A 21,226-nucleotide genomic window follows, 5' to 3' on the forward strand; every position below is an offset into this window, starting at 1 on the left:
CCTCTTCAAGCATTAAAATGAGAATAAAACAACAGTTTGCCAGTTCATCACTTTCAAAACCACTCACTCTGTTGCATCTAATTAAAGAGGAAGAGCTATCAGTTCTAAATTCAACAGTACGAAACCTGAATCCTCACTGCTGACTAATTCTGGCTGTAGGTTCTGAATTATTAAAGCTGCACTTCAAGGATATTGACAAACTAATAAGTCACTTGACTGACTCCTTCAGGCAAAGTCTGTGCCGTGACTTACTTCTTGGATAAATCGTTAACGTGTTGTATTGTTTTTTCATAGAATATGGGACAAGGGAACACGCACACACACACACACGCACACAGATGGGGTGTTACATAAGAAAAGACATACATTCACACAGAGGATAGCCCAGCAAACACTGTGTGTGTTTGCTGAATCATCCAACCATGTGCTGAAGAGGAGTCCCATCTGTAAGCTGTCAGGTTTGAAAATCTTTAAATTCACAGATGACAGCTCAGCACGCGCATCTAATGTTTAAATAATCTTACTGAAGATCCATCAAGAGGCAAGTGCATTTCGAAAGACTTTAACATTACATCATCTTTCCAGTAATAAATCAAAAGTACAAAAAACTCCCTGAAATGCCTTCACTCTTTTCAGGCTCCAGACCCTTCTCTCTTTCTTGTTTGGCCTGTTACCTCTAGAAAAAAAAAGACAGGATGATAAAGAAGCATTTCATCGCTCTGGACCTGTTGGGGTGGGGGATTAGGGACTTGCTAACAGACAGAATTAGCCTCGCAGGCTGAGGCAGGTACTGGTTGGCAACCTGCTAGCTGCTTACAGCAAACACACACATACAGCTAACTAAACTATTACAGAGTGGGGAGAAGCTGCCAGTCAAAACCTCTCAGATGCTTTAAAGTTCAGGTTCACCACAACTATGAAGCTCTAAAATAATTAGAATGTTGCCACGGTGATTAATCGAGCTGAAAACACCAACATGGAGCTGTAGTTTGATCTTCAAAAGCATGAACGCAGTGATTTAGAAGCAGATGAAAAGGTGTGATTATTAAGTACAAATAAATTTCGCTCTCAGTTAAAGAAGACACATTTTGTCTTAAGGCTCCATCTTCATCAGCAAACCAAAGATGTGTGACAACTTAAGAAAACTATTTTTCCCTGTTGTTACAGTTTGTATTTCTTTCACATTTGTTTTCACAGTGTTTACTGACAGTTTCCAATGGTTTTTCTAGCTCATCTTCGTGTTAAATGTTAAACACAACGTTTACTTACTATCTTGTTATAAAGTTGTGGCGAATGTGTTAGCAAACAGTTACCTATCACACAGTCAGCAGATGTAAATCAACATTAGCATTAGTTTGTAGTAGCATTTCTAGCCACCTTCACGATTTAATTTCATTATTTACTCTCCTCTTGAAATAAAAATCTGGTGCTTTATTTGCTAAATGCACCGCTATGTTTAACAGCTACCTGCTAATTTTGTCTCTGCTGTTAGGTGCTGAGCATTTACCTTAGCATAAGTGGTTTTCTCTGAAAACAGCTGCCTGCCGCTCCCAGAAATGACTGAGAGAGGTGAGAGTGAACCTGAACAATAAAGCAGTGAGCTATAAAACCAAAACAACGAGCTGAAAGACAGAAAATCGGTTCTTAAGGCTGAGCCAAGTGATAATTCTCTGTGGGTTTGTCACTAAGAGCAGCACATTTCATATTGCACAAAATTGTTTGATCTATTGTTTGTATAAAAATATTGATTAATGCAGCTTTAAGTTAAATATTCCTTCACATGTTTTACTGCTCTAACAGTTTAAATGTATCATTGGCTTACTTTTTTTCCCTATCAGCAGGTATTTGACACATCAAGTCAGTATTGCCTGTTCCAGGGTTCTAGTTTTGTATATAATGGGTCACTTGCGTGGTTTCCTGGGACACTTAAGCGTGCTGACCCATCGTTAATGTCATGCCACCTGGGCTTTTCTCACTAAAGACAACTCCAAATGTCCACACCTACAGCACCTACAGTTTCCCTGCAAATATATCCCTTCTGAATTTCAACTTGTATCTGAGACAGAGGAAGATGTCTGATGTGATACAGGAAGATTAAGGAGCTTGCAGGCAAAGTCAGGAGAGCTTCAGTCTCACTGTGATCGCCATGGGTGTGTGTGTAAAAGAAAAAGAGATTAGTGACAAAGCGTTTTCAGGTCCCACACCCACAGCTGACCTCAGAAGAGGCTTTGAAATGCTGACTCTTCTTCAATCATTATCATTAAAAAAATCTTTCCTCAATTCATGCAATTGTCTGTGTGGTCACTTAGAAATGAAAATGCAAACTCTAAATAAACAGGTGAATAAATTAATGTAAGAGAAAAAGAAAGAAACAAAAGACAAATGAGTAAACCAATGAATAGCTGGCTGACCATCAACAGGACTAAAGGTGGAAAGCCAACTAGGAAATAAGATGACAGAGGTCACCAAATAATTAATGAAGCCAGAGCTTTTTAAGAAGACACAATAGCAGGTAGTTTCCATTCAGAAAGACGAACACCTGTATGTGTGGTTATGGGTCCTTTTGTCTATTACTTGTCTACAAATATAATCTTATGGCATCTTATTAATGAGACTGCACAGCGCTGAATGAGCAGAGCGCCTGATGGGATACACTAAGAGATTATTTACTACCTATAAAGGAGAGAGACGGGGCTGGTAAACTGAGTTGGCTCAGTAAACAGAGTTCTGGGTCAAAGTCTGAATGCACAATAACAAGTGAAGGCAGAGAGAAAGAGAGAAAGAGAAACATGAGAGGAACAAGCTTTTGTCCCCCCTCTCTTCCACTGATCCAGTTCACATGACGTTTCAGATTGCCTTTCCAAAACACACACACACACATTTACAAACAAGGCACCTGTCCCACAACTTCAGCTGCCACCCTATCATATCAGCTTATTGATGCCTGTATTGATTTGTTATGTGTTTTATTGTTTGGACTGTGCCTCTGTGTCTTTTTTTTTTTTTCTTTGTTAAGTCCTGATATAAACAGGGACCAGACGGTGACTATCTCAGTGTGTCTGCTGTGTAAGTGACAGCATGGATTGGCCCAGGGGACAAAGGTCAGATCAGCATGACACAGCAAATGCACACGGCCTGATATACAACACAAAATACACAACTACTCGCACTGTATCCAATAAAAATATAACAACACGGTGCCACCTTTAAAACACCATCAGCCACTGTGTGCTGCGCAGGAGACACAATGTATGGGAATAGTAACAGGCTTTTGCCTGGCCTAATCCCTCCTCACACCTACTGTAGATCTTCATTCATAAATCCACTACACAGCATGTACATGCAGTGCAGGTATTAACAAAAGAAGGTCATGTACTCATCGGCCAGTGGTCTGCATTTGTTGTTTTAATCATGCAATAGCCTTTAAATTGCAGCTCCGGGCATGGGAGTGCAGATGAGAACGTGTATATTGGAAAACGGCTTCAAAATAAAAGCACATTTAAGGAGGGAGGGGTGTTGTTTTGAAGGGATTTGGGGACACAAGAAGAAGAGTGGGTGCACTAGAAATAATGTGGTGGATTCAAGTGCATGTGTTTATGTTGGTTAAATGAATATATGGTTAGTGATTGGCGGTTAAAGAGTAGGAATAAAGGCAGGAACAACATGTGCACAGTTCGAGCAGGTGTGACAACAGAGCATCTTAGGAGAGGAGGGTCCGCCGCTGCATCCTTACCTCAGGGCGACGCGCACCGAACTCTCATCCGGCCCGCTGGTCATGGTCTCACCGAGGTGCTGGCCCAAACAATCCGCTTAAAAACAGCTTGATTTCCCTTTTCTCTTTATCCTCTTACAAGACAAGAGAGCCCCCACCCTCCTGGAAGAGCGCTTCTATCTTGAGCTTCCACCGCCAGCCGCTTTCACCGCCTCCTCCTCCTAGAAACAGGAGCCATGTTTGATATCAGATCAGATGAAGCGGCTAATTATGACCTATTTATTTATCTATTGATTTGCCATGGTCGGGCAGGTGCGCTGAGGTATCCGGCGGTGGTCACCTCTCCAGCGGCATCGTCTCCAACCTCTCGCCCGGGCAGAGTGCACTGAGTGTGGACAAGCCAGGATCCGCTCGGCGTGTGGTTTCCAAGACGGAGGGACGTAACCAGACTCCTCCTCCTGAGCTGTACCAATGCAGACAGGGGACGACCTCACTCACAGGACAATGTATATGTAGAAAACGTATAGGTTTACTATTATTTGAACTCTAGTTATAACTTTATAATATTTCCAGAGCAAAAACTACACAGGTTACCCCCCATGAAGCTACCATTTAATGCAGTAGCCTGCATTAGCTTTAGCTAAGTGTAGCTAGCAAACTGACAACTGAGTGTATATGCAGACTTTTGCCCAATTTAACCTTCTGCCAATTCATTAAAGGAAGTTGTTTGGATAATAATAATAATTAAAAAAAACTCTTGAGAGATAATTTAGACTCCTACCATTGTACTCACACCCCCACATTTTTTCCTCAGGTTGCCGGACATGATTTCCAGGCCCAATGCCCTATGACCTATGACCCGAAATTACAATTTGAATCAATAAATGTGTCCAAAAATGAGCTGAATGTCATTAAAAATCATACAAATAAAACCAAATTCCATTCTGTTTTTGTGTAATTTGGCTACATACCCTGTAATTCTAATATTTTCATAATAAACCAGATTTTTTTTTTGTATTTCTTCTCGAGAAGTGTAGGGTCAATAAATGAGAATGGCTTAATGAGCATGCCGCCATCTTGTGGCCAACTCATATTATTGCACCTGACGTTAACTGAAATAATGTGTGGCTTGATTCTGCCAGCAGATGGCTTCACAAACTCACCGGCTGTGCCCCAATCCCATACTACAAAGTACTACTCGCATACAGTATTTACAGTACTAGTTGTAAGTGTTCATGCAGTTACTGTACAAAAGAAATGAACACACTTTCATACTAACAATAAATGACACAAGACAAGTCCATCTTTGCTCTGTTTTAGCTGTTCAACATAGTGAAATCCTTTAGTGTGTACTTTTGAACTTGGACACAGTCTCTGCTCGACCTCGTGCAACAAAAATAGCGCAGTACCACTTGGAGGTCATCAAAATGTAACATCTGCTCAAGGCAACACACAGCTGCAGGCCTCCTCAGCGAGCTCAAGTTTGCTCAAAGTGGAAAGCCTAGAGAATCAGATATTACAACCGTGTAGAATCCCAATTATGTTGTGTTTTTGACATCACAAGCCTTAATATCCCACAGTTAAATGGTGGCATGACCTTTGGCTTGCTGAGTCAGGTTTATTTTTGTGTCCATTTTACCTCTACGTGATTAGAACAGAATCACTACATTCTCTGTTACATTAGAAGAGCTGGTATGAGCACATAAACCACTTAATGACCATTGACATTGATTTCTCAGCATTGCAGGGAGATTGTGAAGCAACAACAGGGAAATTAACACAAGACGACCCACTCTTTGAGGTTGCGCTGTATTGTTTTATTTACAAGAAAATACATCTTCATCTTTCAATGTAAAGTGACCGTAGCACATGATTTTTGAACAGATGACCTTAATGTTGATGTACCTCCCTTGATTCTATGGTTAAAGAATACAGATTCCTACACATGCACAATGAGATCTCAATAAGGAAGGTCTGGGCTAATATTACAAGAAGTCAAAATATAAAATAGTTATATTATATTGGAGTTTTGATTGATGAATTAAGTTCAAACTGTAGTAATCCCTGGCCTTGAGGGAGAATCACTGTCATGTTGTATCTGTGCTCCAGGACAGTCTAATCAATATCTCAAAAACTCTCAACCTTATATACTTACCTTAAATACTGATTGGACTGTCCTGCACTACTGGAACAACATGAAATTTCAAAATGAGAAGCGTTTTCCTCACCTATGATCCCAGTTCACAGAAAATCCCACTTGAAACACCATATCATGGCTCTAACAAAATAATGTTACATGCACTAGTAACACAACTGAAAAATTCTCAAGTCAAATGTCAAACAGAAAAAGGGACTTGTATGACCAGACCACTTGTATTCATTGTCTTCGTAACCTATAGATTTGCTTGATCATACATGATGGATACATTCAATTTCTTACTTACAAAAGGGATGACTGAATGAAAGTTTCAGTGTCAACGTTTGGTTAGTAAGGATGTCATTACTGTATATAACAGGGTCATACAGTGTAGTAGGCCACAACAGGCCTGAACTTGTTTCCTAAGGGCTTAAGAAATGATGAGGAGCCATGTTAAGTCACAGAAACTTACTGTATGTAGTAGAGTAGCCATCCCTAGGGCCGTCACAATTATCATGGCCAAAAGAATTAGTGATAATAATATATATTTATAGAAAATCTGAGTCTGTAACTACAACTGTACAAAAGTGTACAAAAGTTACACAGTTACACTTAATGGATAGTGTAAAGGCAAATGAACTGATAAGCAAAAATCTATGATATTATATGTGTTATCAATATTTCATTTTTAAAATATCAGTTATTGTCAACACCGATACCAATATCGCAACACCCCTAGTAGTCTCTAACCTCATCACCCTAGGAGATTTATTTCTGCTGCACTCACTGGAGAGCAGCTAGCCCTGACTTAATTATTATCAATGGACGTGTTGGGTTTAGTCCTATCAGTCCACAGTCCACTCTTTGCCTAATATTTCCCGCAGCACTTTGTAAGGCACCTCATCATTTCTTATCCCATCCTTTCACCATGAAATAACGCATAATTACTGAAACTATATTCATGCCCACATATTTCAGGCACTATCTGACCTCATGTTTCAGCGCCGCTGTGCAAATTCTGTGTCATTCAGCGGCTCAGCAGCCACCCTGTCGACAGAGTCTGACTGACGACATGTTTCAGGTCAGAAACTCTTGTTCATGCTGCTGTTTGAAAGGTTCGCACATGCCATTTTAAAGACCTACAGTAATGCCCATGATGCTCTCTTGTGTACCAAATGGAAGCAGAATTACTTTTTCTTTGCGTTACAAGACCATCACAGAGCATACCAAGTTCTCATTCCTTTAGATATCAAAGGAATTCAGTGACTTTCAGTCATTAATTATTTTGTCTTCTTCAGTCACATTTAGGGGAGCAGAAAATCAAAGTTTGTCCTTCGGTAACTGAGCAGCCGTCATCCTGAGCAGCAGACTGAGGCTGCATTCAAATGGTCTAAAATCCTTTTTTTCCTGAACTGTCCATGAAAAGCCAAAAGAGGAGGTTTCAAAGGTTTAAATTCTCAATGGAGGAAAGATGTGGCACTTTTAGACATCTTGGATGCAGCCGGAGCTCAGGCTAACAAAAAGGCCTGAGGGAGTAGTTAAACATTGACATGCATACAAAACGACATACACTGTAAATTCCACACCAAATCTGATAATGCAGGTGCAGTTATATACCTAAAATCAGTTTACCATCATTTACCCATCTCTCTGAATGATAACAGCGAGCCGTGTTGAATTATAGCAGTACCCTTGTTTGTGTTCTGCTGATGATGTGACTGATTGTCAGGAAGTCAACACTGGCATGGTGGTGTTGGTGTGTGCGTTAACAAAAACAGTGGCGTGTTAACCAGTGAGATGACTTGATATTATTACACTGTGCTAGTCACTCGATTGAGTCCTGTCTGCCGTACAGTGTGAGAAGAAGATAAAAGAAGTCCTGTGTTTCCCCTGTTTGTGCAACATCTGGACCAATCATACAAATACATACAGATTTCACTACAGTTGTGTTTCTAATGTAGTCCAACACAAATTTTTACAGAGGAAATGTTAAATTAAAGGTGAACTAAGAAAGATTTTTAGTGTCACACAGTCTCTGCTGTTAAATGTACTGATACCACTTGGTTGATAAATGAAACTACATATAAAACTCCATGTGTCTATAGTGAAATCTGAAGACTATAAATGAATGGCACAATGATCTCCTATCCATTTAACTAATTAACTGTTCCTCAGCTGTTCTGTGCAGGACACTGAGTGTGTACACAGGTCTGAACCACGCAAAGAAAGTACCCTATAAACAGATAAGCAGCCACTGCCACAGCGTAGAACCGTCACATGAAAACACAGTGTTTCTAATGACAATAAAATGATGTCAGTGTAACAAATCATTAACTTCACAGTATCACAACTTCTGATGAGTTCCTGGTAACAAACATGGAGGCTAAAGGAGGAAAAACGATCTAACTTTGACAGCAACTGGAAAACTAATATTAGTCAAGAGGCAAACAAACTGCTGAAGTGCCTTTGAGCCAAAGCACCTCCAAAGTCTGCAATCTATAAACAAGCCTGACCTCTAGGCTTTTTACTACTGAATTATGAAATATACGTGAATTAGGTGTAACCCAATAAGGCCTTATTTAAGTGCATGTAAACATACACTTCATGATATTAAACAATGATCAGCTTCCAGTATTTCTTCCATCTTTGCCAAATTTATATGAAGTCTCCTCATAAGCTGTTGATTGACATAATGTATCAGCTCATTGTCCGCCACCATCATGTCATAATGTGTACCTAAACAGAGCATGAGCAGCACTGCTGACTTAGCGCAGTCCCAGCAGGCGTCTGACACACAGCAGACACTCGAGTGTGTTTTGTGTCAACACAAAGAAGGGTGGGGGTGGGAGAGCTCTGTCAGGTGGTCAGAGTGTATAAATGTATCTGACAGTTACACTGTCTGTATGGCTACCTGTTCACCCATGTGCAGTATTCATTATACTGTCTGTGTGAGTGTTCACAGACAGATCAGACTACCAGCTTGGTCCTCTTCCTCTCAAGAGGGCCTCTTCAGCTCATTGTATTTGTTCAGCAAACCAGAAAACTATAGTTGTGGAGTCAGACCTGCGTCACTAATTTGTCTAATAACAGACCTCTGATCGTCTCTTTTTCCGACAACAGAGCTGATATAAAAGTGGTTCAGGGGTCTGCAATAACCTAAGGGCTAAGATGAGGTATGAAGAAGGGGATTGTACCGCGGCTATGCTCACAAACCAAGCAAAGGCATATTGTGACATTTTGAAAAATAGTCTCTTTTGACCTTTTTGAAACAAGGTCACATTAGGTTCAGTAAAACTAAAACCTACTGCTAAATTATGGAGGTAAAAACAAATGTGGATCCTGCAGAACCCAACGAGGGCGTGGAATACTGCTTCGGACATTGTTTAGCGACTCTACATAAAACGTTTTCCAGCTAAAATGCAGCTATCACCTTATTTCACTGGGAGCTACCACGACAAACAGAACCAGCCCTCTAAAAGCAGAGTAAAGTGCTATAAAACAAACAAACAAATTCATTATCTCAGTTAATTTAGATTGATCAGTTCTGTCACTTTGAACTGTAGCAACATGATCTTGAGAGTTGATACAAGCTAAAATCAAACATTTAAAATATATAACTGAGTCGCTGTGTGTCACTTGGGGGGGGGGGGGGGGGGGGGTACTTTTGAATCCACCCCCCCAATCCACTTCTCAGACTGGAGCAGGGCAAAGGAAAGATGAAAAGAAGTGGGAGAGGAGAAGGGAGAGCTGAGAGACTAGTTAGCATTAAAAGCTTTTCTGCTTCAACGGAAGAGGCTCAGAGCAAAAGAAAAAAACATCTAAACAAGCCTGAAAAAAAAAAAAAAAATACTAACAACCCCCACCTCCAGATTTCTTTTTCTTTCATTGCCTCTCTGTCTCCCACACTCTCTTCTCCTCCCCCCTCCTTCTGCTCTGCTCTTTTCCCCTCTGGGCCTCTCCTCCCCTCCCTTGCCTCTCTCTTTCTCACTCCTCAGCTGTTTTGAGGACAGAGTCGTCTCCCAGGATCTTGCAGAGCTCATTGAGGCGATGCTGCATCTCGGGAATGCCGGCCAGCTGGGCCTCCAGCCGCTGCTTCTCCTCGGTGAGGGAGAGGCGTGTTGCCGTGTCCAGCTGCTCGAAGCGCCAGCCTCCTTCGCCATCGAACTGCAGCAGGTGGGTGTGGTACTTCCTGGAGTTGGAGAGTGGGGGAGGATTTAAAGCGGGAGAGTGAAAAAAATAACTTGTGTCCTTACTACCTCACTTCTGGTGACAAGTAAATTTCCATGTCTTACCACAGGGAGGGTCTGTGCGTGATGGAGAGCAGAGAGATGTCGGCGTCCTTGGCAGCCTGGAAAATCTTTCCCTCCACGTCAATGCTCACAGCACTGGTGCACTCATCCAACAGGGCATATTTAGGCCTGACATACACAGGGGAAATGGTTTTAATAATTGCTATCCATCCAGCTGGTGACTAATGAGACTGGTTATGTAGTCAGATCACATGCATACACAAAAAGTTAGCAGTTTATGCTCCAGGTCTGTGATATGTCAGGTGTACGGAGGCTAAATTGGTCTCTCCTTACTTGTGGTAAAACATGCGAGCCATGCCCATCCTCTGCTTCTCGCCCCCTGACAGCACATCCTTCCAGTCCAGCTCAGCATCCCAGCCTAGACAACAACAACAAAAAAAGATGTTACGCAACCTTGAGAGCACTTGCTGCCAAGATGTCGTTTAAAAATTGTGATATTTTAGGACAAAAGATAATGAGAGCACATGTTTTCCAGTTATATCCATATCAGGATGAAGATGTCTGCATCAGGATTTAGAGCCTGATGAGTCACAAAAACTTTATAGTGCATTGACCTATTTTATGGTAGTAGGAACTCTGGGATGCATCTTATCATCACATAAAGAGATAAACAAAAATATACTTTGGACGATGCAATGACTAATTTTAATGTAAACAGACATTTTTTATGTAACTGTCATCACCAGCAGCCATCACATATGAGGGGCAGCACTGAAAGACCAAATCGAATGTTAGCTAAAAGTTTAACCAGTCTAGGTTCTGTGTAACAGAAATATTGCATGTGTGTCTTAATTTGCAACTGCATATGCATGATTCATCTGCGTGTGTGATCAAGACCTTTCTCAACATTTTCACAGTGCAGCCATTCATACATTAAACCCTCTTGCAGCTCTAAGCTTTGTTCAGTAGTTGGTTTTCAACAATGGGCCTGTTTGTTTGGCAATGAGAGGAGAGTGGCTGCCAATTAGCCACAGACTCAAGTTTGGGCAATACAAGTAATACCCAAGTGCACAAGTTCAAACTTCTGGCTGGTACATGTACATAACTGTCTGTTTGATCTCAAAACACCACAAAATCTGCACTGCTGTTACAGTTTGATCCGAGTCAGTTTTTTTTAACCTGTAACACTAAAAGACGGCTGATTTTGTAGATCAGCAAAATCTGTTGTCTGATCTAATATAAGTATTATTAAATTAAAATATGTCTTATATTAAAAATGTCTTAAAAGATGTATCTTATATTTTCTGATGATTGTTTATTGTGTATTTCCTGATGCTCATTTTGTGTAGTTGTCTAGTTGATTTTATGTTAGGTTTCAGTTGATGCCTGAGCTTCTGTGTAAAGCTTTCTTCATTACATAGCCTACCTCCCTCTCTGGTGACAATATGGTTGAGGTTGACTATGTCCAAGATGGCCTCCAGGTCCTTGTCACTCATGCCTCTGGCAGCCATGTCCTCCACAGAGTCTGGGTAGATCACCTGGTCCCGCAGTGAACCCACTGACATGTAGGGCCTGGAGAAACACACACACACACACACACACACACACACACACACACACACACACACACACACACACACACATTACCCACTGAGTGTTCCTTTGTTAACCCTTCATTTCACTGAGTGATCCTGACACTGAAGAAAAGAACAGGCTGACAAAGAGGCTGTGAGTGTAACACTTTTTAAACACTTAAGAGAACAAATACTAATAGAAAGAGACACCCATTATGTCTCTGCTGTTTCTATTGTAGATCATCAGATGTATTGGATTCTGTTACAGCTGCCACATGGTTGTCTCAGCCAGTGTATAAAATATTCACTGCTCTGCAGGAGGGAGTCAGCTGAATCTGCAGCTCTGAGCAGCCCTGGGTAACATTACATCTGAAGGTTGGTTCACTTCAGTTCAGTTTAAGGACAACAGACCTCTCTACAGTTTGAATTTTTGGATGACTCACTGATCATCAAACAAAAATCCCTGCAGAATGGACAGTCTCAAAAATATGCTTTGCTGCATAAACACTAGAGCTGAAATAATCAATTGATTAGTCAATCGACAGAACAGCAAAACGATTAATTGAGAAAATGACCTGCAGATTCATTGATAATGAAGACAATCATTAGTTGTAGCTCTCTACACAACACTGAGTTCATGATATTATCAGTCTATAACACATCAGGTGCATTTTATTCCTAAGAGGTCAGTAGTAGTTGAATGATTCCAGCCGCCCTTAATCATTCAAGAGAGTTATCACAGATCACTGGAGCAGATGATGCACTGTGGGGACACATGGCTGATTGTGTTATCCACACTTTATGAACACAGCACACTGATGATACTTACTGTCAAGAGACTACAATACAACCAGCAAAACTGTCAATGCAGATACAGAAAAGCCTTAGACAGTTTCACTTCGTCGTCTTTAAACCTCATTCTCCTACATTTTTTGTAATCTAAGCATAATGAAATGGTTGTAACTGAAAGCATTTCAAGCCTTGTCTGGGTGGTAAATATTTCACTGTGGCCAGTGCTCTGGTTTCTCTTCTCCAGCCACACACACAGGTCTTGTTACAATAGATTAAGTTACTAGTAGGGTTCACCAGTACAATAATCAAACCCTGGAGTTGTTTCTGTACGACTCACTGCTGCGAGAAACCAGAACATTAGATGTGTGAGAGAGCGCCTTTGTGTGTGTATACCTCTGAGGGATGTAGAACATATGCTGAGGGGAGGGTTTGTGTAGTCGGCCGCCGTACACAGGCCACAGGCCGCTGAGGATCCTGAACAGAGAGCTTTTCCCACAGCCGTTAGGCCCCGTGATCAATAGGTGCATGCCCTCCTCTACCTGAAATGGAGAGACAATTTATTAATCCCCCCGGAATGGAGTCGGCTATCAGTATCATTAAGAGGTGAAGGTGGTTCAAATATGATGAATAATAATAAAGAAGTATTTTAGTAATTATTTATGGTGCTTGTTTTATCTTTAGCTAGCTTTATTTTAGCTAACTCATCAGTGATCTCACCAACTGATCGGTCACTGTTTCTTTAATGTATGCTACAGAAACAGTCACTGAACCTTTGATGTGTATGTGTATAGAGTTAAACATGTGGGTGAAAGCACAGTGTAAACATATTTTTCTGCAACCAGCTCAATGTCGCAGTGGCACTCAGGTATACTGACCTCGACCCAGCTTGGTGCAGTCTGTGCAGAGGTTTGTTAGCATGAGCTGCTAGTGCTGTTTGAAAGCAATACTCCCACAGGAGTCTAGCATGAAATCATCGTGCTAATTCTTTATCAGCTTGCGATAATCAAAGCAACCGCATGACGATTTCTCTTTGTGGTCTCATCTAAAGGCATTATTATGTTGACATTTCTCAGTTTAAAATAATAATTTTAGGGGTTCAATGTGTACTCCTGCAGTTTTTGTTGTTTTAGATCCATTTTAGAGCAAGTTTTGAAAAATCCAGGCTTCTGTCAAATTATTAGCAATGATTTAGAGCTAACTCAATTATCCACATCCAAAAAAACAGTGCCCTGGGATCAGTGGACCCCCAGCCTCTTTCTGAAATTTGAGATGCACCACACACAGAGCATTATATGTGTACAGGAAGGGGAAGTGCTATCCTAACAACATTTGAACATTTGACAACATTGTTTGGAAAGTGACATGTAACTTTTTTCAGCATTGTTATGTAATTATAAGCACCACAGAATCCTCTCATTGCAGCAGCCTACCGCCTGAGGCGAGCAACACGTTGACACCCAAAGGATGCAACTTGCTCCAAATGAGACCACAGAGGATTGTTCTTAAATGCTAATAAGCACCACCAAGTCTTCAGAGAGTTTGACAATTGAGGGGAGGTTCTGAGAGAGACTGAAACACTCAAGTGTGTGCAAATATATAAGTTAATATAATATGTAATGTAAAGTGGAGCTTGGTGCTGGAATAAAGGACCATTCTATGCTACATAAACTACATGACAGAGGCAAAATGGCAGAATACAGTAGGCCAGAAGAGAATAAAGTACAACTGTCTCACCTTAAAATTCAAACAAGACACCACAACATCCCCATTTGGTGTGATAATTGGTACATTTTCACACACAATGCCTTTGTCCACATCTATCACTTCACCTGGAGACATAAAAGAGAGAAAAAAAACATAGGAGGGTAGAACACGAAGGGTCAGAAACACAGAGTGACTGTGTATTAGAGCAGAAATAAAGGATTAGACTCTCTCAGCCAAGGCATAAGCATGGATATGGATGGGATAATTCCTACAGAGGAGGAATTATGGGGTTAAAGATAAAAAAAAATCCCTCTTTACCACTTCACTTATCTCTTCTTATCTCTCTAACAGGAAATTCATTCTGGGGTCATATGATGTTTACACAAGGATATTTATGCGATGAATCCAACCTTTGACCTTGTTGGTGATCTAGGAATTTATTCTGCTTATGCAAGTTGCCCATTTCTTGTGTGGGAAGACAGAAAGCCAAGAAAAAAAGGTGCACCAGAGATTTAGCTGTATTTTAACCTCACATATCATTTGATAACTCAGTGCTAATTTGGACTACTTTAGACAAATCTGTGAAAAAATGTGGGGGAGTGGTTGACAATAAACACTGGATGTAATGCTGACAATTGTTTGACTTGAGTTGGGGTTATTTAACACAGTGCACTGAGGCAAACTAACCACAGTTTGCTCCATACTGCAAACAGCAGAAGTGGTAAAGGTTTTCCCAACATAGCAACAGTATCAAGGGGCATGCAGATGATAGGACTGGCAAATTAGACTGGTAACTACCTGTTTCTCTCTTTCAGTTAAATACAGAAAGAGGTGTATGTGTGCACACAGCCAATCAGGCCTACCCTTTATCTCCAGTGGTCCATCTATGTGCATCTCAGGCTTGCTCTTCTTCTCTGCTCCTGCTGTGGTTGATACAGAGGAGCGCTTGTAAACACCCCTCTGGACGTCCTCGAACACCTCTAACATGTTGTGGACTCGTGCAGTGTAGCCTGCCAGCTCTGTGACCTGTTCCAAAACACAGAGGGGTCGAAGGTCATTGTCTGGTAAATGTCAGAGGGAGATTAGCGTGACCCACGAGAACATCAGACTGTGATATAGGTCACTGTCATGGCCATGTGCTGATAAATCTGTGTGTGTTAGAGTGTTAGGGTTCAACCAGGGGTGCTTCTGCAGTTGCCAGTGACTATGTGGAGAAATTGGTCAGCAGATTTGTAGCAATTAAAGTGTGATTTTAAAATATATCTACATATCTACATACATAAAGAGCAGGCAGAGAGGTCTAAACATTTGCTACAGATAACATAGTCAGATAGTTGAAATAAGTTAAAATTATTGGCTATAAGTAATTTATATATGTTGAAACAGCAGCTAAAAGTAAAAGAATAATTTCCTGCATCAGTTGTCTGTTTTTGTTTACAGTATGTAAAATGAGCACACACATTCACATCCACACACAGATGCGAAAAACTGCTGTACCTTACATGTAATGGCTTCTGGGAGACAGAATCAATGAAAGAGCATATCAAAAACTACCTAAATAATATTAGAAAAATATGAACAAATACATGTACAATAATAATAATAATAATAATAATCATTGTAATCATTTTAACAGAAACAAAAATATGTTAACACAAGATAAACACAAAAATACACTGAAAGAGCAAAACAAATATCTTTATGAGCAAGTGGAGGGTGTTCTGCATTAAAATATAATGAAACTCATAAGGAAAGAAGCAACAAAAACTAGAAAAATCACCCTCTTGCTTTGGTTTTGGTGCTACACCCTGCAGCGAGGCAATGCAGGCTGTTGACACAGCTTGATTGTATTAAACAGCAAACACCATTTCTTGGAATTCACGGACACCATGTGGGCCTAGAGAGATGTGACTGGTTCAAAGGAGGAAGAGAGCAAACCACAAATGAGATGTGTCTAAAGATGGAGGGACAGGGACAACTGTGTTCCTTGTGTGAAAGGTGAAGACATAAAGCCAATAGTCTGATGTTAAGATTATTACTTATCAGTACTGTAGTTTGCTCGGCAGTTTTACTCACATATTAAGTGAGGCTACCTCATGTGGTGATGATGTGAGCTTAAGCCAACAAAACATCTAAGTGGAAAAATATGTTATCATGCAGAAATAATGACTTAACAATATGAAAAGTGGCACATGGCATGCATTTTGGTGTTGTTAGACATTTCTGATGAGGGAAATTATGGTTTAAAGTTTATTTAACATTTAGTGCAATTATGTGCAGGTACAGTATGTTCAGTTTTTGTCTTTGAACACTGTGTGTACCACTTGATGTGTAATTGAAGCAAGGCGGTTAATAATGAGTCGCAACACCATTAAAAATAATAGTCTTTACGATCCTTAGGGGTTCAAAAAGAAGCAAATATAGGCACTGACCAAGTGAACACTGCTGTGGTTCGTCTTCTCATGAGTGAGTGCGTGTATGATAGTCATGACAATTCGGGCTGCTACATCTGACAATAGTCCTTCCTCATTTGCTCAAAAAGTGTCTAAGCACACACTATTATGAGACAGAGAGAGGAAGAGATGCAGAAGTGTGGGCTGAAAGATCAACAGATGGAGGATTATTCACAGCCAGGCTAAGCCCTGAGAGAAGGAGCTCACACACACACACACACACACACACACACACACACACACACAACACCAGGATTCACTGCTGGCTGACCTATAGTGACATGAAAGGCAGTAGATTCAATCTAGAGGAACTGCTGCCTATTAAAGCTGTAAAAAAGAAGAAAAAAAGACAGCACAGACAGGGCTCATCTCTAGAACAGGCCTGTGAAGAACAAAAGGGAAAAACAATCTACAGCCAGAATCCACAAGATGAATAACAAACTAACACGAGCTGGGACATGTCATCTGACCACTCACACACACACATTCACACTCACACACACACACACACACACACACACACACACACACACACACAAACAAATACACACTCTGCACACTGTCATATTAGATAGGCAGAGTGTTTGGAGGCGTGAGCAGGGCACACTGCCTCAGGAATGTGCTCCATCCCTGCTGCCTATTAAATTGCAGACACACTTGCACATCTTTCAGCCTTGCATGCAGGGGCTTGCCACCGCTCACCGTGCCCGACACACACTCAGGGCAGAGCTGCATGCAAGCTAAAACTCACATCTTAAGGGGACATGTTTTGCACCAGATAGTTGCGATGAAATGACATATTGACATGTGACAGCAGTTAAAGCTTTTCTGTGTTTCTGCAGACTTGAGTTTGTGTGTGTTTGGCCCTGCTTGTTCCTATTCTGGTGTGAGGAAAGTGGTACAATGAGAAGGTGACTCACAGTAAAGGAAGCAGACTGCCACCCGCTATGCCTTTTAGAAGAGTTTCAATTCCTCCCCTCACCACAAATGCAGACTACTAAAACTGTCACACTCAGACAGACATGCTATGCAAGTTCACCTGAAAGGCTAAGCAAATTACAGGATGGCCTGAAAAAAAAGCCAAAACACAGGAATGGGCATTTGATCAGAAGTAGACAAGTACAAACCAGCTGCACTGCAATACAGCTTCACCACAAATGTGCTGCAGCCAAATCCTCTTATGGACCTCAAAATGCAGCCAGAGAGAGAGAGAGAGAATGCATGAATGGGTCTGGGTTTTTTTTTTGGATTAAAATGCAACGAGAGATCAGGGATTTGGCCCTCGGTGAACAAGGCCTTTCATTCACTCGCTTTTGCTTTCTTTGCTTTTTTTTCAGTTCTGGACTCGAAATACATTCCTGTTCATAAACAGTGAGTCTCACATCAGGGGAAGAATGAAGGATGTACAGTATGTCAATCATTCTGTCTCTGCATTCATCCATCTGTTTCTGGCCAGTGAAATGACCCAACCTCTCATGCTTATACATCTGTCTATCTTGTGCATATCTGAGATCATTATATTACATATGTGTTGTGGTGGTGGAAATGTAGCTCTTCCTGTGGCCTTGTTTAGCCCTTGATCAGTAAATTGGAGCACTGATCCACAATCTATTTTCATTTCTATGAAGCTGTGAAGTGGCCTTTTTTCCATGTCTGGCAGCTCCCCTGATATTTACTTTTTACTTTTATTTTAGTACTTCCTGTAAAAACTTTAAATCTTTACTAGAAAACAGGGTAAGAAAAACCTTTAAAGCAGAGACAGATAGATTGTGCGGCTTCCTCACCTCTTTGTATGAGGACATGATCCTCTCAATGGCGTCGGCTCCTGAGGCCAACAGGTTCCGGGCAGTGGTGAAAGCCTCCGTCCTCTCGCTCACCATCACCTGCGTATGACCATCTGCTGTTTCTGGAAGATGAGAAAGAGGGAGAAAGAGAGTGACAATGAGTGGTTTGTAAAACTACAGATGTGTTTATTTAAGCAGAAAAACTTGAGCTCTGTAGTTAACTGTAAATGAAAGTCTGAGTCTTCCCCATGTGAGCCTATTGAAACTATGTTCCCACACTTGTGCCTGCGAGCGTCAGAATACCATGGAAATGAGGTCTTTAAATAGCGGTAGTGACACTGGAACAGCAAACAAAGGGACTCAGTTATAGCTTTATTTTGATGCTGCTGAGATGTCATCAGGGAGGTGTGGGAGGCAGTTACTGTTTCACACATGCTAATCAGCTCCTGCTTGAGGAGGAAGCAGTAGCTGGTTGGGTTTGGAGATGCTAATGACCCTTGTGTGAGATGAGCTAACACCACTAGGAACAACATACTATCAGGAGGATCTGTGATTTAAATGTTGTTTGCTTTTTTGCCTGTACTGCCTCTTTATTACCGTTGTCTGCAAAGCCCGTGGCCGTGATGATGGGCACCGCCACCATGACGAGCCCGCTGCCGCTCCACACGTACTTCATGAGGAACTGCTCGATCATGATGTACCAGAGACGCTTGGACAGGATCAGGTTCATCTGGTCCGCCAGGGCCCGGTAGCACTTCTGCAGCTGACGCATCTCCACCTGACAGAACAATCACAGTTACAGTTTATAGCAGAACACTGACTTAAAGCATTTTTTGTAAACATTGTGTAGCATGTGACTATTAAATGAACATAAGCCTGAACCTGTATTGATTGATTTTGCATGTATAAGTGCCACGGTTGGGACAGAGTCTAAACAAAATAACATGAGGGTTAAATCACTCTGATACAGTTAACCCAACACTGGAATACCAACCAAGCAAAGTGGTCGACTGCCCCAGAACCTGAGACCTCACGGGATCCCAAAAGCTCCAGGTTTACTGCATGAGTTCCTTTTTGGTAATCAGGGATTTGCACCACTAAGAGCAAGATCAGCTCAGGTCCTGATGCTGTGTCAAAACTGAATTCTTACACCTTCACTGTTTTAGTTTAAACTGTTCTCACATTGTGCTTTTTCCTAAATAAAGTTTTGTGTTTCATCATAGTCCCACAAACTAAGGCAGTGCTCCAGTACTAACTTTCCCTTTTCTTAATGAATCACAGATACAGGACTCCCTCACTGTCACTGAAATAAGATACTGGCTCATAATTTCAATTTTTACTTTAAATGCTGATGATTTTAGTTTCTAAGGCCTAAACAACACCTACTTATTATTTGTGCCAGAGAATATAGGTTGTAGTTTTTACAGGGTGGGAACTTGGAGGCAAATGTTTGCCCCATGACCCTCTGTGTAGACTGACTGAGAAACCATAACAGCACATGGTGATCTAATGCTGTATTTTATATTGATCACAGCTGGAAATGATAGTTCATCCCGGCTTATACTGCCACTGCATGACAGCTACAATAACAACATCCAGTCGTGCATACCTTATGTCCTCTGTAGAAAGCGATCTCCTCCGCATTTGCAATGATCCTGGAGTGCACATAGCGCAGGTAGCCCTTCCTGTGAGCCTCCTCGGCCACCAGTTTACCAAACCTGGGCGAGCAGGCGCGTAGGACCTTCGCTGTTGCAAAGACCACCAGCCCGGCCAGCAGGGTCGGCCCGGTGGCGTTGGCCCCCCTAGACCTGGCGGTCTGGATCAGCGTGTAGGAGGTCAGCATCACATCCAGTATGGGCTTGGTGAGGTTAGAGTAGAGATGAGCCACCGACTGGGAAAACATCATCACGTCCTCGGTGAGAGACTGGTCCGGGTTGGCAAGTCTCCCGTCCATGTTGCTGACTTTGTAGTAGGTCTGATCCGTGAAGTAGGTCCGGTAGGCATGGTTCACAAGGCGGGTGCGGAAGGCCAGAGCCAGTTTGCACTCCAGGTACCGGATGGCGCTGTTGACGAACGTGGCCGGGATGGCAATGAGGAGCCATTTGATCAGCTGGATGATGAAGCTCTTGGGTTTCTTTTCCACGATCGTTTTGACAATCTTGCCGTCCAAGCTCGCCACGTATATAGACAGAAACGTCCTGGATATCAGCGCCACCGAGTGCAAGGAGAGCAAACCGAGCTCTTTGGATACGAGCTTTGGGAAGAGGATTTTACCAAGTTCGAGGATCTGCTTGAAAAATTGTGCATTCACACCGGGGGATGCCTTCCTGAGACCCACAGCATCTGCCTGCGTTTTCCCCGAATAAGTGGAGCCATTCTCCGCCTTCGAAACCCGGCGATTATTCCTGGGATCCTTCTTTTTGCTGAGCTGCCTGCAGATGATGGGGTACAATGTTTTGACACCGTAAGCAGCAGCCGCAAGAAACACGGCTCGCTTCGCCGCAGCCGTGCGGTCCCATCTTACTTTGGACGCCGCATCGAGGATGTTGGACATGTTTTCAAACGTTAGACGTCTCTGCTAACGATCTTTAAAACACCCATCCCCCAAACCGGATTCACCCCGTCGACATAAAAAGAGAGAAGGACTTCTGATGGCTGGATTGATGTGAAACGAGCCCGATACATGTACCGCTACATTCTGCTCCTTTCTGTACCAGCGTCAAGTAGATCAAACAACACCAACTGCACTTCCTGTTAAAGCTTTCAAAATAAAAGGCCAAGGCCATCTTCCCCTTTTCGACGAGGAAATGTTAAGACCGT

The 21,226-nt window shown here is 41.8% G+C and overlaps 2 protein-coding genes across 2 annotated transcripts in view; both read right to left on the bottom strand.

The window, feature by feature from the left end:
- Positions 1-4,560, bottom strand: part of LOC108899834 (kinesin-like protein KIF21A) — a 31,752-nt gene extending 27,192 nt beyond the window's left edge. Inside the window, 3 exon segments of the mRNA XM_051077643.1 lie at positions 3,734-3,933; positions 4,053-4,175; positions 4,494-4,560. Coding sequence (XP_050933600.1) covers positions 3,734-3,777 — 44 coding nt within the window. The 5' untranslated portion in view covers positions 3,778-3,933; positions 4,053-4,175; positions 4,494-4,560.
- Positions 4,561-5,507: 947 nt separating this feature from the next.
- LOC108899821 (ATP-binding cassette sub-family D member 2) lies at positions 5,508-21,134 on the bottom strand. The gene is made up of 10 exons (XM_018700486.2): positions 20,016-21,134; positions 19,004-19,184; positions 18,407-18,528; positions 15,033-15,195; positions 14,200-14,294; positions 12,859-13,004; positions 11,526-11,671; positions 10,433-10,517; positions 10,142-10,267; positions 5,508-10,038 (listed from the first exon to the last, which is right to left on the bottom strand). Exons 1-10 carry the CDS (start codon positions 20,958-20,960, stop codon positions 9,834-9,836), a joined length of 2,214 nt encoding a protein of 737 aa, XP_018556002.1. The 5' UTR covers positions 20,961-21,134; the 3' UTR covers positions 5,508-9,833.
- Between the last annotated feature and the right edge of the window lie 92 nt (positions 21,135-21,226).

This window comes from Lates calcarifer, linkage group LG18, assembly GCF_001640805.2.
Source record: "Lates calcarifer isolate ASB-BC8 linkage group LG18, TLL_Latcal_v3, whole genome shotgun sequence".
NCBI lineage: Eukaryota > Metazoa > Chordata > Actinopteri > Centropomidae > Lates > Lates calcarifer.